Source organism: Neltuma alba, unplaced genomic scaffold, assembly GCF_004799145.2.
Source record: "Neltuma alba isolate B1F8T4 unplaced genomic scaffold, ASM479914v2 tig00012806_pilon, whole genome shotgun sequence".
NCBI classification, from domain to species: domain Eukaryota; kingdom Viridiplantae; phylum Streptophyta; class Magnoliopsida; order Fabales; family Fabaceae; genus Neltuma; species Neltuma alba.
The window spans coordinates 382891-398628 of NW_021637203.1; the positions used below are offsets into that span (position 1 = coordinate 382891).

At 32.0% G+C, this 15738-nt stretch overlaps 3 protein-coding genes across 4 annotated transcripts; all 3 read left to right on the top strand.

Annotated features, from left to right (window-relative positions):
- Positions 1-48: 48 nt before the first annotated feature.
- Positions 49-5232, top strand: LOC114731140 (nucleotide-sugar uncharacterized transporter 1-like). 2 transcript variants are annotated; one of them, XM_028918264.1, is made up of 8 exons: positions 49-284; positions 1652-1803; positions 1925-2133; positions 2210-2303; positions 3192-3358; positions 3473-3643; positions 4252-4584; positions 4808-5232. In XM_028918264.1, the coding sequence occupies exons 1-7, from the start codon at positions 212-214 to the stop codon at positions 4553-4555; spliced, it is 1170 nt and encodes a 389-aa protein (XP_028774097.1). In that variant the 5' UTR covers positions 49-211; the 3' UTR covers positions 4556-4584; positions 4808-5232. The 2 variants fall into 2 exon arrangements, with proteins under 2 accessions (XP_028774097.1, XP_028774096.1); XM_028918263.1 differs by having other exon boundaries at positions 4252-5229.
- A 1660-nt stretch (positions 5233-6892) lies between these two features.
- LOC114731174 (E3 ubiquitin-protein ligase RZF1-like) lies at positions 6893-7336 on the top strand. Its single transcript, XM_028918296.1, has one exon. It carries the CDS (start codon positions 6893-6895, stop codon positions 7334-7336), a length of 444 nt encoding a protein of 147 aa, XP_028774129.1.
- A 2203-nt stretch (positions 7337-9539) lies between these two features.
- Positions 9540-10652, top strand: LOC114731175 (F-box/kelch-repeat protein At3g06240-like). Its single transcript, XM_028918297.1, has one exon. It carries the CDS (start codon positions 9540-9542, stop codon positions 10650-10652), a length of 1113 nt encoding a protein of 370 aa, XP_028774130.1.
- The last annotated feature ends 5086 nt before the right edge of the window (positions 10653-15738 follow it).

Sequence of the window (15738 nt, forward strand, 5' to 3'; positions counted from 1 at the left end):
CTACCCTCTACTATTTCAAGAACTAAAATATAAAACCAGTAAGCTGCTAAAACAGCCAAGCAGATGATGCTTTGCTTTTTGCAGTATTCTGGGGTTTAACTTACCCAATACTTGAGCACTATTACTCCACAGCCATATTTTGCTCTCTAGGGCTCCAAGAGGAGTATACCCATTTGAGTTCAGGAAGAGAGTGTGGCTAATCTGAGCTGAGATGTTAAATTTCTTGATAAGAAAAGATCTTAGGAAGATTCTCAAGCGCAAAGACAGCGATGCGGGCGAAAAAGGTGGGGGCTTTTTTTTTTTTTTCCTGATCAACATCGTCACTGTTAGTTAGTAGCTGTCAATACGCTTTTTACTCAGAATCTGGCATCCCAGTGTTCAAATTTCTCCGTCTTTTTGCTGGGATTGGATCACATTCTTGGTGATTCTTGGTTTTTGGCGTTTTTAGGTGTTTCTTTCTTTGTGTATTTTGTACCTCATTTTGTGTTACGAGTTTTGATGGTGTAATGCTTAGCGTTATTATCTTTGGTTGTGAGAGTTTCTCTGTTTATTGTCCTAATATTCAATGTACCATTATATTTTTGAACCTATCAATTTCTTTCGCGGTGTGGGTTTTTCTGATTTGTTCTCCTAGTATACAATGTAACTTATTGATGCTTCTTTAACAGTGCCTTCTAGACCTCATTTTGTGTAATAAGGGCTGAAGTTCTGATGGTAGGCTACATCATGTTGAGATTTTCTCTGTTCTTTTATTTTAGCATACATCGTAGCTTCTGGCCAATCCTGGTCACTTGGGATGCTTCTCTGCCCCTAAATGAAGGTTCAATCAGTCTGTCTTGCATGTGCTCTGGTTATTCGACTTACACATTTGCGCTTTCAATGTAGATGTAAATAACTTAGTTATTGTTTATTACTCTTCATGAAAACTATGTTTCTTCGTTTGGGAACGCTTTTGAATGGATCTTGCAATTTCCTTTCATGTTTTGTTTTTGATGCTTCGTAAAGAGAGTGACGACTATTATCCATCACTATTGTTGTAAATCCGCTTCTTAATCTTTTGCTGCTTCTAAGACTGGAATTTCTCTATATCTTAATATACTTGAAAGGATGAAGTAATTTTGTTTTGAAGGTGGTTCTGGTTCATCATCTGCACTTGCATCTAATTCCAGCAAACCCATGCAACTATAGTAGAATTTGAGCTTACGTGTAAATTTAAAACCTGAAACCTCCACTGAGCTAGCCATATAGTGCTATCCTTATATCTGTGACTAATTTCATTTTTCTTTTAGTTTGCAAAGTTCTTAATACTTAAATGGTTAGTCAGCATATTATTCCATCTAGGAATAATCATTTTACTTGGAGAAATATCCTATAATTCCTAGTTTGGGATTTTAACTACTTTTTTATTCTTATCTTTTGGTTCTTGGTGGTGATCATGCATGTATAGTTATCTTCTTTTTGATATGATGGGTTCTTATGAAGTTCTAGGACTTGCATTTTATACTACATACTCATATTGTCATAAATATGAGCTTTGCAATGTTCATGCTAATTCAAATAAAATTCACTTTCAAGTTTTGTAGTCTAGTTGTCATTTTGCTTTATCCTAACTATCATTAAGTGTTTTATTATCTGTTATGGTTCATTGCAGGAAGAGCACTCGAAGAGTTAAGAGCATCTCTTTTTAATGAGTTTCGCTCCTCTGAAGGTGCAAAGCGCCAACAACAGCGTATTTGTGGTCCTGCTGTTGCGCTTTCCTTCAATTTTCTGGTTGCAGTTGGTATTATTTTCATGAACAAAATGGTACTTACTCTTCCTTCTATTTGATTAATCTGCATAATGTATTGGAATTTCAAATAGCATGTTTGCTGACATTCTTGACTTGTATCTCATTCTTCCTTTTCTTTCTCTTTTGTTTTTCCAGGTACTTCAAACCATTAATTTCAGATTTCCAATTTTTCTCACACTAATTCACTATCTAGTGAGCTGGTTCTTCATGGCTGTATTAAAAACGTTTTCTCTCCTCCCGGCACCTCCTTCCTCAAAATCAACTCAAATGTCAAGTTTATTTACTCTTGGATTTGTCATGTCTCTATCAACTGGCCTTGCTAATGTCAGCTTAAAGTATAATAGGTAACGTAAATGTTCCCATTTCTGTTTCTTTAAAATTTTCAGTTTTATACTCTGAATTTAATTTCTATGTGCTCAGCATTGGTTTCTATCAGATGGCAAAGATTGCAGTAACACCGTCAATAGTTCTGGCTGAATTTATACTGTATAGGAAGAGAGTTTCTATGGCCAAGGTTAGTGCCTTCATTTTTTCTGTGAACTTATTGTGGCTGATTACAAATATAACTTACAGAAATGTGTATCCTCTTATGCCCTGTACTGCTTGTGGCTTTATGATTATTTTGTGAAATTGTTCCTTTTATCCTATTGTCCATCCTCTCAATTTGAATTCAGAATCTAAACCTCTTAGTTTAGGTTTGAAAGATCACTATCCTCTTAATTTGGTCCTTTAAAGTAACTTAATTTAGTCCCTGAATCAAAATGGCACTTAAAAAAGGGTCAAAATGATTATCAAAGGGACCATTTTGAGGTGGAGGAAAATGTTTGGAAGGCTGAAATGAGAAATTTCATCTTTACAAGATCAAATTAAGAGGAAACTGATATTTCAAGGACTAAATCAAGAGACTATATCCATAGAAGACCGGGGGGGGGGGTTATATTCTAGGGTTTAAATCATCACTTTACTCCTTTTCTTATCTAAAAAATGACTCATTTATAAAGTAAGTGTATCTGTTGAAGATCCTTCTCACACCTCTACTGAACCTGTATATTTGTGGAAGATAAGCTGAATCATGCTTGTTAGGTTTATTTTACATAGCTTTAATGTTCTTCTGAGATCATACTCGGAGCATACTTTATAGTTTTGAGAATCCATCCAAGAAAATATTATTTTCTGCTGCTAACAAACATTCAATCCCTCTGAGCTATATATTTGGGATTTTCCTTGGATACATTAGGAATGGTTTTAACTCAACTTCTACTCAAACACCGCCCCACCCCGCCCCGCCCCAGCTTTACTACCTAACCTAACCTTAGGTGGCCATATATTTGGGAAATTTGTGCTTATCTCATCGTTGTTTGAAATTTTGAAATGCTTACTATAAGAGTTTGAAAATTTACAGGCTTTAGCACTCACTGTGGTATCTATTGGTGTTGCTGTGGCCACTGTGACTGATCTGCAGTTCCATGTATTTGGCGCTTGTGTAGCATTGGCTTGGATTATACCTAGTGCTGTGAACAAAATCCTTTGGTCCAGACTGCAGCAGCAAGAGAACTGGACTGCTCTGGCGTAAGCTTTTAGCAACATTCATATATTCTTGCCCTCACCTCCTCCCCACAGATGTTGATTTTCATTACGAATTCCTTTTTCTGTATCGCGCATGATTTGTGGGTCGATCAACAGGTTGATGTGGAAAACAACACCTATTACTTTGATTTTCCTGGCTGCTATGTTACCTTGCTTAGATCCTCCAGGTGTGCTTTCCTTCAATTGGAACTTCCAAAACACACTGGTGATTTTTGCATCAGCTATTCTTGGGTTCTTGCTTCAGTGGTCTGGTGCTTTAGCACTTGGGTGAGTGTTAACCGTCTGTTTGGTGTTTCACCGTATTGGTTTTTATAGTGAATGATGCTTCTTGTTCGGTTCCATGTTCGGTTATTTTCACAAATTCTTGAAAACATTTCAGGTAGATACTCCCTCGAATCCTTTCTATAAGGACATGTTATCTACTTTGCATAGGTTAAGAAATTCAGCTAAAATTAGTTGAAGCTGTTAAACTTTCAAAAATACCTTCACTGAGTCATTAATTAGAAGATGTCGTTTAATTAGTTAGGTGATTGTTTAGTTAGGTTACTTTAAAGGGTCTTATGTTAAGGACCATATGGAATGTCCTTATAGTAACGACTGGAATTAGTATTCCTAAACCAACAAGTAAACATTTGAGGAGGTTAAGACGTGTCTGTGGAGTTTACTACTGGCATGTTTGTCTATAGTTAGTTTGATGTCATGCTCATATTACTCTGATACCTTTTTTTTTTTTTTTTTGCGCCAATCATATTACTCTGTTACTGTTTTTGCTTTCAGTCTCTACTCACTGTTGAGAACATTACAGCATGCTATTTTCTTCTGGCTGCTTTTTCCTCTTTTTTCTCATGTGTTTTCCCTCTTTTTCATTGTCGCAGTGCCACATCAGCTATCTCGCATGTTGTTCTTGGGCAGTTTAAAACCTGTGTCCTCCTTCTGGGAAATTACTATCTCTTTGGAGCCAATCCTGGCAAAACCAGTATCTGCGGGGCATTTACAGCGATTTCTGGCATGTCTGTTTACACTTACCTTAACCTGAAGCCCCAATCAAGCAAGGTGTCTCCATGGCAGGCATCAGCTTTACCAAAATCAAAACTTGGCAAAGAAAACGGCAACTCCAAACTCGGCAAAGAAAATGGCAACTCCATTCATGACGGACATTACGGTGCAGAATCTGTCTAACAAGAAAGCCTAACACTGCATTACATGAGGTAATGGATTATGACATATTAAGGTATTAACCAAGAACAATTCATTCTTTCTTTCGGATTCCTAGGATTGTCTCTAACCATTTTCAGTGTTTGCTAAAAAGATATGTTTATTTGTATGAATCAACACCAGTTGTATAAATTGATGTTTTGGTGGATCCTGCACTAAAGTTATGGTTCTCTCTGGTTTTCAGTATTTGATATTGTTTCTGCATCTTCTTAACAGAGATCAGAATCTCGGCAGTTGTGATCCAATTTGATGATTATAAAAATAGGAAGACGTTATTCACATGATGCCTTTGGTGTTTCTTTTTCTTTGGGGTTTGAGTCATGGAATAAATTGAAAAGTGTGAAGCTTCAGAGAAGTAGAGTGCAATGACTTAACTGGGAAAAAATCCACAAATATAATGTTAGTGTAATATTGTTCAAATTCAAATTTTCTAATTCAACAATTTAGCAAACGTGTTTATTTGTATCCTCTCAGTTCATTAAATTTGGGTTTTTTTTTATAAAAAAAAACTATGTATATTTGTAGATGTAAAATTTTATAGGTAGCTATATTATTTATAAGTCATGTATTGTACATTCTAATTCATCCAATACATTAGGATGAGACAAAATTAAGAAGACAGAGCATTGTTCTTTTTCCAAGCCGTTCTATTTTCACTGATTTATTTATCCATCCAAATTGACCAAATCTAATTATTGACTATTCAACATAAATTTTCTACAGTGATAAAACAAAATGAAGCACTTAATACATTAATTAGTGGAGAATATCTCTAACTGGAAAAAAAGTAAAAACGATACAAAATGAGTAGATTAGCTAAAAAACAAAATATAAGGCCTTCTTTGATTTCCTAGTTCCAAAATAATCTTTTATTTTTAAAAACAAAAAATTGTTTGGTAAGAACAAAAAAAATAGGAATGTGTAAAAAAAAAAATCAGAACAATTTATATATTTTTTCTTTTTGATTTTTAGTTTTGAAAGTTCATTTTTTGTTCTCCAAAATCGGGCAAAAAGTATAAAACGACCCTATCGCTATCTTCGTTCAACTATTCGATCACGAGCTCTAGCCTCTCAAACTCGCAACATCACTCCCTAGTTTCAGTCTTAAATATGATATTTTGGAAGGAAAAAGCATTTTGAAGATGGCTATATTTTTTTCTCAATTTTTGTAGGTTTGGCGGAAGAAAAAAAGAAAGTAGAGTAGGCTATTAATTTTGTTATTAATTTAAAGTGAAATTGTTAATAAAAAAACATTACTTATATTTTTTTGGAATAATTGATCTGCACATATTTATGGCTTTTGTTGATTCTTAATGAGGTCTTTATAATTTTTCTTTTTATCATGTTCTTATAACTTCACTTGTTTTTAATAAAGTCTAGGTAGTTTTTCTTTCTTTTTTTAAATTAGGTTCTTAAATTTTTACATAATTTTTAATAAGATTATTTTAATTATGTGATCTATTTTAATTTATAAACTTTAAGAATATTCTTCTGCAAATAATATAATAATATAGAAAAATTATTATATTATTTAATTCTAAATTTAATCAATATAAACAGTTAAAAAAGTACAAAAACTTGAATGAAAATATGTTTAAACTATATTATAGGACTTCATAAAAAAAGAAAAACTACAAAGATATAGCTAAGGGTGAATTTGCACTTATCATCCTATAATATTTTTCAAGTGCATCTAGTATCCTAAAGTATTTTTTTAAAATATATTTAGTACCTTAAAATATTTTATGGTACATCCAGCATCCTGAAATATCTTTTAATGCAATTTTACACTTAGCAATTTATGGTACTATATATGCATTAAAAAATAATTTTGGACACATGAAAAAGGCTGTTAAGTACATCAAAATATAATTTAAAATGTTGGGTGCACATAAAAAAAAAAAATTCCTGAAACTGAATTAACTACAAAATACTTTATTATACATCTAGAAAAATAGTTCTGAATGCACATTAACCTGTAATTAGTCCTATGTGATTGATCTGCCATGGCAATTGATGGGGATGGAGTTTTTCTTCATGCATGCATGTTCCAACCAACAGTACCCTCATAAACATTGCATTGCATTTAGTTGGTTTGCTCAGAGTGCGAAACCAGTCACAGGGCGGCCGCCGCGCTGCAGAAAAGAGATGTATATCCCTCTTTGTTCATGCGTTTCTGATCGATGTGGCCTCAAACTGGGCGTGACCTTCACCTATTAAAACCATCCATCACCTTCATTATTCATTAATCCCGACGGCTTCTTAATTTCATCTTTCTTTCTTCACACTACTACTGCTTCCATGGCTGACTCTTCACAGAATGTGCAGCAATACTTTTGCATCGATTGCAAAGTTATCTATGCTCCCCCTAATTCTGTCTTCTGTCCTCATTGCCACCGCCCCATATCACTTTCCAAAATGAGACGTCCTGCTGGATATGAATCCATTGAGAGGTATCGGGCATCTCAAGCTTCTTCTAAGAAGCCAGCTCCCAGATCTTCACTGAGGAAGATGGAACAATTGGAGATCACTCCACATTTGCTGGAAAAACAACCCAAGTGCCCTATATGCCAAGAAGAATTTGAACTGGAAGAGAATGTAAAAGCCATGAGATGTGGCCATTATTTTCATGAAGCTTGCAGCCAGTCATGGCTTGGAGGTCAGAAAAACGAATGTCCTTTTTGTAAAGCTACCTTACCCCATGCTGGTTCCTGCTCAACTCCTTCATCGTGTACTCTGACTTAGTGTGGAGACTAGATTATATGGTATAATTTCTATACAAGAACTCATTTATATTAATCATATAATTAAACCATAATTACCAAACAAAACTATATTTATATCTGACCTTAATATTTCATTAATATCTGCTTTTGCAAAAATGCTTATCTTTTTGTTTTGTTCAAATTAGTGTTAGCTTGAACAAGTTCATTCACTTTTACTATTTTTTTTAATTTAAAAAATGGAGGCACTCTTGCTAAAAGATTTTCACCCTATTTTTCTTCTTCTTTTCAGGTATGGAGAATCTCCTCAGTACTTTTCCTAAGAAGATTTCAGAGCAATTTTAAATGAACATTAATAGTTAGTCATTATTATTGTTGTAGAATTAGGGAGTATCCTACTATATATCTTAGTTTTCTTTAGAGTTACTTATTTTCCTTTATCATAATTCTATTTGTATTTGACCATGCATTAGTATTATTAATCTGGTGTTTAAAATATAAGTATTCTCCATCTCATCTTTCTTTCCTTTTTCAGATATATATATATATATATATATATCTGGACATATTTAGAATGTAATATTGATGATAAAAATAAAAAGAAAAGAAATTCACTCGTATGTTTGATATTTTTATTAAGGGAAAATTCACTTGTAAGTTTGTTATTTTTATTAAGGGGCATTTTTATAATTTTGTTATTTAAAAAGATACAGATAAGATAATGTTGTTATAAATAAATATAAAAATTTATATAAAATAAAAAATTACATTTTATCAAAAAAAGAACAGAAATATGTCTACGTAACCAGGAACAGAGGTTAAAATTTTTCAAAAGTAACCCAGTATATTTTTTTCTCCACACCCAACATACATATACAGCGCCAACAAATAATCGATCAACATTATTTTCGATTTCCTTCACCAATGAGTAATATTTAATTGAGGATGTCTTTATGATGCCAAAGAACGGAACTTTTCATACAGCCGACTTTTACGATTCTGAATAACTGAATTTTAATTTTAATTAAATTTATTTAAAGTTAGATAACATAATTACCCTGTATCAATGGACACTATTTTAAAAAATTTAAATTTAATTTTAATTAAATTAGTCAGCATTTCTAATATATGTGATATTGAAAATGAGTAAATCAGAAAGTAAAATAGTTTTAATCTTTTATTTTTCCAAAACTAAAAACCTAAATGGATCAATTCGTCATTAGCTACTATTAGATTTAAATTTTGTTTGCTAAACATATCTGAAAAAAATACTTCTCACATAACCCTTAGTTTTAATTTTAAAAGGGAATTATTTAAAGTTTAGCGGTGGATTCGTTCCAATCTAAATTATTGACTTTTTGTTTGTTTGTTTGTATAGACAATGTATCCTACTATTGAAGACAATCTTATGCAAAGTATTAAATGTCAAATTATTGACTTCTAATAGAGTAAAATGTTTGAATGTAATTTCTGTTATTTTGTTTTAGGTAGACTAATTTCTGTTAAATTTGATTCATTAAGTTATTATACTTTTTTCTACCAATATAATTGCAATTGCAATTTTTTTTTTTTGCTAACAATATTATTGCAATTACTTCAACCAATTGGGCACTAATGGGGGAAAGAGAAAAAGAATTGTTATGGAAATAACTCTGCACCCATATAATTCGACTTAACTCGTTTTGAATCAGTTACAAGGGTTGTAATATGACTTTAAAAACAGTGCATATAATAAATATGTGTGTTTATACTACACACACACAGACACGTCTTTTGCATCGTTCAGTTATTTTAAAATTCATAGGTACGTTAGGGTAAAAAAGTATTATTATACTAAAAGAAATAGATCATTCTTTTTTTTTTTTTGTGTGGTCATGATAAGAAACAGAAAGGATTTAACTGTCATAATAACAACTTAATAATCGAGCCAGCACTTTTCAGATATAAAATTATGTGAGAATTACAATCAACCCCAAGAACAAAAAATAATTACTAACAAGTCCAAATAACAACTTAAATAGCCTATAATGAATGACAAGTATTAGAGTAGGCAATCACAATCTCTGAGACTTATTTTATAATTTTTTTTTTTTTGGACTTCATTATAATTCTTTCAAGTTAAAACCCTACACGTATGGTTTGTTCCTCTTTTATCTCGAAGACTAGAGCCATCAAGAGCAACAACAGCCAGCCACAAGAGAAACAGACAATCTTCGAATAACAAAATGGTGAGTGACGACTACTATCTTCATGAAGATCTCATGGAGGAGATCATGGTGAGGTTGCCAGTAAAATCTTTGCTTCGATTCAAATGTGTAGCCAAATCCTGGTATGCTCTAATCACAGACCCTTCTTTTATCTCCAAACATCTTGAACGGTCTAATTCTATCAGTAAGAATCTCCACCTCAAGCTTATCTTCCAATTGTTCAGTCAATATCTGCCAGTCACCATATCTCTGATTTCTAATATAGAGCAACCTCGTGTGATCCGAAACTTAGAATTGCCTTGCTCTACCAACGATTTGAAATGGATATTAGTTTATGGTCAGTGTAATGGGATTTTCTTTCTCTGTGGAGATTATGAAGGAGATGTTCGGTGCTTAATTTTGTGGAACCCAGCAACAAAGGAGGTGAAGGCTATCCCTACGTCTCAAAGGCAACCCAAAGGGATAAATCCCACCAACTTTGGATTTGGGTTTGATCCCATCACAAAGGATTACAAGCTTGTTCGATTTCCAATCTGTCCAGTGGAAAAAAATGACCAACCACTAGTTGAAGTGTACAATCTCAGTACTAATTCTTGGAGAAAAATAGATGCTGATGTCTCCTTTTTTGAATTCCCCTATTCATATAGAGGTCCTTATTTGAATGGGGCTTACCATTGGTTATGTCGTGACCTTGATGAGATCAATAAGTTTATCGTGAGTTTTGATTTTAGCAAAGAGGTTTTTAAGATTATCCAGAGTCCTCCTGGGATTACTTCCTCTCCTACTGAGAATAATCTTCTTACTACAATGGATGAGAGTCTTGCTTGGTTTGTTAAGTATGACTCGATTGAGCTTCGTGTTGAGATTTGGGTGATGAATGAGTATGGTGTTGAGAGCAGTTGGAGTAAGAAGTTTGTGGTTCGACCATTCTCTGAGTCTTGGCACATCTTAGGGTTTTGGGGAGACAATGAGATTCTTGTTTATGAAAACATTAGTGGTCAAATGATTTCATATAATTTTCGGAATGGACAGAGGCAGAGGTTGCAAAACCACTTTCCAACCATGACAATGATGGATTATGTGGAAAGTTTGTGTCCTCTGGGAGGAAAGGGGAAATACCAAAAAATATGACAAAAATTTATATTTTATTTTTATATCCATCGTGTCCTCTTTTAATTACTCTAACTTTTTTTCTAAAAAAATATGTGGATTATGTGGAATGCTGTTATTTTGTTTTGAATTGCCGTTAGATTCATATCATTTAAAATTCGATGATCTTGTTTTGTGGGTTGATATACTAATAATTATATTTAGGCAGATTTTAAATCTGAAATATTGTTAGATACGCTACTTGTGCCCTCTTTATATCTGGAAAAAAGGCAAAGAAACATACATGCTAATTTTTGGGATCTTATTGCTATCTCATATCAGTTAAGGGATTTGACCAAAAAAACCAGGAAAGGAAAAGGGGATGCGGTTAAAGAAATTTAAAAGGAATTTAATCATTTGAATCAATTTATTTATATTATATAATAGGTTTTGGATTGCGACACCAAATTTAAATCTATTACGTAGCTAATGACGAATTGATCCATTTAAGTTTTTATTTTTTGGAAAAATAAAAGATTTAACGTATTTTACTTTGTGATTTATTGATATTCAACATCACAAATATTAGAAATGCTGGCTAATTCAATTCAAATCAAATTTTTTGCCCAATAATTCAAACTAAATTTAAATCATTTAAAATAGTATCAAATGATATAGGACAATTATAGTACCTACCTTTAAATAAATTTAATTTAAATTAAATTCAGTTATTCAGGATCGTAAATCGAAAATAAAGTGATCAATTATTTGTTGGCATTTTATGTATATCACTATATTGGGTGACTTTTGAAAAATCTTAACCTTTGTCCCTCGTTGAAATATTTCTGTTCTTTTTGATAAAATGTAATTTTTTTTATACATTTGTATATTTTTTATAATAAAATTATTTTGTCTATTTGACTTTTTAAATAACAAAATTATAAAAATACCCCTTAACAAAAATAGCAAACATATATATAAATGAATTTCTTTTCTTTTTATTTTTATCATTATATTATATATTCTAAATAAGTCTAGATATCCTTAATTAATTTCATAAGCTAAAAAAGAAAGAAAGAAAAGATGGGGATGAAGATCATATGAATATATAATCCTTAATTTTTAAACAGTAGCTTAATAATATTAATGTTCTTACAAGTAGAACTATGATATAAAGGCAAATAAGTATAGCTCCAAAGAAAACTAGGATGGTAGGATACTCCCTAACTCTATTACAATAATAATGACCAACTATTTATCTTTATTTAAGATGCTCTAAAATCTTCTTAGAAGAAGTACTGCAGAGATTCTTCATGCCTGAAAGAAGAAGAAAAATAGGGTGAAAATCTTTTAGCAAGAGTGCCTTTATTTTTTAAATTAAAAAAGTAGATGTTAATGAAAGGTAAATTAATGTTAGATAAATATAGTTTTGATTGCTAATTATGTTTTAATTAGATGATTAATATTAATGATGATCGAGTACTTTTTGCATGAGAAATTACACCATATATCTAGTCCACACTAGGTCAGGCAAATGAAGAACTTGAGGAGGAACCATCAGCACCAGGCTTCTTCTTGTAACCAATAACTTTGTGGTCTTGGGGTAAGGTGGCCTTACAAATAGGACATTCGTTTTTCTCACCTCCAAGCCATGAGTCACTGCAATTCTCATGGAAATAATGGCCACATTTCATGGCTTTCACTTTATCTCCCAGTTCAAATTCTTCTTGACATATCGGGCACTTGGGCTGTTGTTCCTGCAAATCTTCAGTGATCTCGAATTCTTCCATCTATTCCATTGAAGATTTCGGAGCTGGCTTCTTCGAAGCTTGAAATGCCCTATACTTGTCGATGAATTCATTACCAAGACGTTCCATATTGGAAGGCGATATGGGGCCATTGCAATGAGGACAGAGGACGGTATTAGGAGGAGCCAAGACAGTAGTAGTACATTCAATGCAAAAGTGTTGCTGAAGATCCTCTGGAGAGGCAGCCATGGCAGTAATGGTACTGTGAAGAAAGAAAGATGAGATGAGCCCACAAGATTGATTTATGGAGGAAGGTGATGGATGGTTTTAATAGCTGATGATCACGCCTAATTTGAGGCCACATCGATCAGAAACGCATGAACGGAGAGGAATATATATATATATATATATATGTATATGAGAGAGAGGGAAGACTCTTTACTTCAAACTTGCTGCTCTGTGAATGGTTTCGTACTCTGAGCAAACCAACTAAATGCAATATTCATGAAGCTAAGAGACTCCACCCACATGAATTTACATATCATGGCAGATCAGTGAAACTCTAAGACAAGACAATAAAGAATGTATTTATTAATTAACAACCGAAGTCGTCTCTTTTATTAGTGGGTAGGAGTAATTTATCTGTGAGTAGTCCTTATAAGTTCAATTAATTTTTAGTCACGTCCTTACACATAATTTTACGTGGTTTTAGTTATATCTTTGTAGTTTTTTTTTTTTAATCAAGTCCTTATATATCTTTAATTAAATAGGTTTAACTAGGGATGCTCAACTTGTCATGTCCCAACTATCCTGTCTTGGTCCCACTTAATTCGAAACAGGATGAGACAAAACAATGCCCGGAATAAGAAGGGATATGGGAGGGGGTTATCCCGTCCAGTCCTAAAGTATTAATTTATTTTTAGAAATTCACTTATTAAATTAATATTGGTATTTATTTTTTCAGTGATTGTTTTACTGTCAAATGCACAAATTTTTTTTGGGCTTATAATTTTGGCTTTTCGCATAATAGTTTTTGAAGTATTTTTATCTTTCAAAAGTTCAGTGAAAATAAACAATACAACAAAAACCAAGTCCAAAATTCTGACCCAATTGGCAAGGATTTGAAAACAAGAAAGAATGATGAGACATGAGGACAAAAATTCCGTATAGTCACTGTTCATTAGGACGGGCTATCCCGTGAGCACCTCTAAATTCAACAGATTTTTAATGAGGTTTTTGTAGTTTTTAAATTTTATTTATTGATTAAATTTAATATTAAATAATTAAATAATATTGTGTATTATTTTATTTTTTAGAGAATAATATTATTAACATTTATAAAATAAAGAATGAGAAATTAAAAGCATTTAATTAAAAATAAGGTGAATTTATAAGGATATAATAAAAAGAGAAAAACTATGACTTGCTTAAAAACAAGTGAGATAAGAACATGGTAAAAAGGAAAAAAAATATAAAGACCAGATTAAAAATCAGCTAAAATTATAAGGATTTAAAAATTAATTATTCTCTAAACACTATAAGTAGTCTTTTTGCTATCAATTTGACTTTGAATTAAAAACAAAAATTCATAGTCAATATACAAAGATTGGTGCAGCTAGTAACTAAAAGTCAGTTGTTGATTCTTATAAATGTATATAGCGGTTTAAATAGGGAGTGAGAAAGTAGAATGAAAGTTTTATACTTTTCAAAATGAAACAATTGAAACAATAGATTTTATTAGTAATCTAGAAATTTAGCTAGTGTTTTTTTTTAAAGGATAGAAAAAATTTAGCTGGCTTAATTACAAAGGAGAAACACATTTTGGATGTAGATCTTCTAGGAGAACAAGACATCAACTCTAGGGACAATCACATAAAAATCCCAATAAAAATTTTACTTACTATTAGGCCCCATTTGCGAGTGATATGTGTGTGTGTGTATATATATATATATATATATATCCTGTGATTTAAGTGTAATTAACACAGTATATATGCAACAAAAGTTAAAGTATTTTACCCCTCATCCTTAGCAAGCAAAGGGGCTGAACATGCTCACCGAGGGAGCGGGTCCGATTTCGGAGCACATCATGACACTGGGAGGGGTATCTTCAAAGCCAAAGTCTCAGCTCATAAGCAACATGGTATCTTGTTCCAATTTAAGCAATGGTTTTAGTTGACGTTGGGATCAAGGGTTAGTTGCTTGGCTTTTGGATCATGAGTGAGTCTAACCCTTCTTCTAAAATTTGCTCAAAAACCAAAAAAAAGAAAGTATTTTACTCTAATTATTAAGATGATTTGACAAAGTATTAGTGAATGCATACAAAGCCTCGCTAAATATACGAGGTATATTAACTTCTCTAATTCCTCCCTGAATCAATGTGCGTAGTTATATACTACTTTCAATTCTTAATATAAGAGGTAGTTAACTAATTCAAATAAATTAAGAAAATTAGTTATGTTAGTTATTTGTAATAAATAAATATTGTCTTTCTCAAAATATCTTTGCTAATTATGTATATTAGTTATAACTACTATTTGATGAAACCTTTAATATATTCTTGAAAAAAATATATAAATATAAGAGACAAAAGTAGATTGGGTTTTATATTTAGAACCAAATTAAATGTCAAACTAATTCTTATATTAAGGACCAGAAGTAGTATTATTTAACTAGACACCAGTAAGGGATTAATCCCTCTTCAAAGTAGTGGAAAATATTTTTATTGCTAATTCCTCCCTACGAAATTAAAGTTACAAATAGGGGCACATTCCATGCTCGGAGATAGTAATGGAGGTTATCATCACTCACTAATATTAATCACGAATTAAGTCCCTTGCTAAATTAATGAAGAAACAAACTCTTCTCAGTACTTTTAGCGGTTAAATTAATCTGAAGCATGAAATTAATAAAAAAATCAATTCCTTATTAATTTTAATTTAAAGAGGGGATTATTTAAAGTTTAGCACTGGACTTGTTCCAACCTAAATAATTGTTTTCTATTAGGGTAAAATGTTTTAATGTAATTTCTGTTAAATTTTTTTTACGCGTGATAATTTTTTTCTACCAATAGGCAGGCACTACTGGGGAAAACGGGAAAAAAATAATATAGTATTTGTATTTGTATTTGTTCGGTTGTTCCCACCGATCGGGCATTGTATTGTGTTGAATCTGAGCGTTTGCGGATGAAAAAAGAATTGTTATTGAACTAATTACGCACCCATATTTTATTTTGTTGAAATTATACACCCATATAATTCGACCGAACTCGTTTTCAATCAGTTAGGATTGTGATATGACTTTAAAAAATTGCATATAATAAATACGAATGCCTATATACATAGTTCACCTTTGCATTTTTCAATTGTTTTAACATTTCT

Excerpts from the sequence above, each read along its gene's own strand:
- LOC114731174 (XM_028918296.1), top strand. The coding sequence starts at position 6,893 with ATGGCTGACTCTTCACAGAATGTGCAGCAATACTTTTGCATCGATTGC.
- LOC114731175 (XM_028918297.1), top strand. The coding sequence starts at position 9,540 with ATGGTGAGTGACGACTACTATCTTCATGAAGATCTCATGGAGGAGATC.
- LOC114731140 (XM_028918264.1), top strand. The coding sequence starts at position 212 with ATGTTAAATTTCTTGATAAGAAAAGATCTTAGGAAGATTCTCAAGCGC. Across the intron at positions 3,359-3,472 it reads GAGAACTGGACTGCTCTGGC|GTTGATGTGGAAAACAACAC; the intron begins GTAAGCTTTTAG and ends GTCGATCAACAG. Across the intron at positions 3,644-4,251 it reads TCTGGTGCTTTAGCACTTGG|TGCCACATCAGCTATCTCGC; the intron begins GTGAGTGTTAAC and ends TCATTGTCGCAG.